The 2,062-nt window shown below is 62.7% G+C and overlaps 1 protein-coding gene across 1 annotated transcript in view; it reads right to left on the reverse strand.

Moving 5' to 3' along the window:
• CDHR1 (cadherin related family member 1) overlaps positions 1-2,062 on the reverse strand; it is a 22,992-nt gene that overhangs the window by 19,462 nt on the left and 1,468 nt on the right. The window contains exons 2-4 of the mRNA XM_023763728.1: positions 1,740-1,817; positions 801-946; positions 60-110 (exon numbers count right to left, since the gene is read on the reverse strand). Of these exons, the coding sequence (XP_023619496.1) occupies positions 60-110; positions 801-946; positions 1,740-1,817 (275 nt within the window). The remainder of the gene's footprint in view (positions 1-59; positions 111-800; positions 947-1,739; positions 1,818-2,062) is intronic.

Consider the following 2,062-nt stretch of genomic DNA (forward strand, 5'->3'; position numbering starts at 1 on the left):
GGGGAACTGCTCAGGCCCAGGCTGCGGGCTGCCAGGGGCTGGCCCCGGTGTCTGCTCACCAGGTTCAGGCCGTCAGAAATGCTGATGATGGCTTCGATCTCGTCCTCCCTCTGTGAAGCACAAGGACTGAGTGTCCAGGAGAGACACACCCTAGAGACCGAGACTGGGGGGACCCTCCCTGCTCCCCTGAGAGAGGCTGGAGCAGGGCTGGGTGCCTCTGGCCATACTTTCTTTCAGGGCTCTGCATACGGGTTCTCCTAACCCAGAGGGACTGCCGAGGAGCCAGCAGAAAACGTCCCCCAGCTAGAGCGCCGAGACGCAGTGCCGGGTCCCAGGAAGAAGGTTTTATTCCTTTCTCCCTTTCCTTTCACTCCACTGGCCTCCCCCGAGCCTCTCCCGAGCCCACAGGCTGCAGAGGGCCAGGTCTGTGGTGTCTCACACCCCCAAGACTCAGTGGGACTTCAGGGGGGAAGGGTGTTGAGATTTCCTCTCTCTCCTTGGCCCAGGGCTGGTGGTGGCTGCATCAGACCCGAGCTGGCAGGAGCCCACGGACAAGTCCTGTTCTGTGGACAGCCAGGCCCGCCAGCTGGTGTGGAGGCCCTGCCCTGTCACTGCAGGTTCGAGGGTGCAGAGGGTAGAGTTCTACCAAACTCAGACCCACCCCTAGACCATGCAACCAGCCCTGGTCAGCCCGAGTGTTTGTGGCTTATAGGACCTCTCCAAGGACCATCTCGGGGGGCCTTTCACCCACAGATGCTGGTCTCCATGCCAACAGGCTGCACCCTCACACCTCCCCGTACCTCTCGGTCCAGCTCTTCGATCAGGGTGATGTTTCCAAAATTGGGGTCAACAGAAAAGACGCTTCTAGTGCTGGGGTCAAAGCTGATGTGGTAGGAGACAGGCTCGCCCTCAGGGTCTGTCCCATTCAGCGTGTACACGTGAGAGCCTGGAAGGCGACACAGGAGGCCTGGAATCTAGAGCCCAACTTTTCTTAACAGTGGCAGCAGCTCAGAACAAGGATCCCCGTTTACACAGTGAATATGCGATTCAGAGCAAAGGCCCAGCCTGGGGCAGGGCTGCGGCCTCCCCGCGGCTGCTTCCCACTGTGATGTGAGGAAGAAGATGGAGCACCAGCCACTCTACTATCGAGATGGCTGAGGGGCTCCGGGCAGGCCGCTTGCCTCGCTCTTGAGACAAGAACCCAGACTGGGGGTGGGTGGGGGTGGTGCACCATTCAGGCAGGAGGAGTGGCTCTCAGCAGCGGAGCCCCCAGGCCCAGGTCAGCTCCTCGGGGCCTGCGAGCAGGTGGCTTGCACTCTGCTGTCCTTTTGCTCAGGCTTCCCAGCCCAGACGGAGGGAGGACCTGCCAGGCTCCCTCCTCCTCTCCTCTCTGTGTAGCCCAGGCAGGTGGGTGTTCTTGGTCCATTTTAAAGCCTAAAGATCTGCGACCTGGGAGTCAGCACAGGTGCTCAAGGTCACGCCAGTGGGCCCTGGACAGCTGGGCCCAGCAGTGCCTCCGGGGCCAGCCTGTCTGTGCCCGACGTCTCCTGGACCCCGGCTCTGGCCCCCAGGGCAGCCTTGAGCTCAGCAAGAGCCCTGGGAACTCAGGGCACAATCAGCACCGGAGCCGGGCAGCTGGCACCTGTCCCCACAGGCTTGGAGGACTGGCTCCTGGTGGGTGCCATGTCCGGGGAAGGAGGGCCACCCCTCCTGAGGCCCCATGGCCTGGGGCTCCTCACCGACAGGGGTGTCCTCCGGGAGGCTGAACAGGCCCAGGTTTCCGTTGCCGAAGAAGTGGGGGGCGAAGTTGACCTTAGCTGGGAAGAAAACACAGAGCAGGTGGCTCCCAGGAGTGAGGGGCACCTTCGCCCAGCTCTAGGGGTCTGGCCCACCCCTGGCACCGTGGGACCCGCTGGGGGGTCTCTTCGCCCCACCCCCTGTCTGCTTGTCAGGGACACATTCTCTGGGGCGCTTCGAATTCAAGCAGCTGCCAAATAAAACCCCCCAATGGGCCATGGGAGCCACGAGCCAGAAGGGGCCTGGCGCCCTCTGCCCCCTCTCC

This window comes from Myotis lucifugus, unplaced genomic scaffold, assembly GCF_000147115.1.
Source record: "Myotis lucifugus unplaced genomic scaffold, Myoluc2.0 scaffold_299, whole genome shotgun sequence".
NCBI lineage: Eukaryota > Metazoa > Chordata > Mammalia > Chiroptera > Vespertilionidae > Myotis > Myotis lucifugus.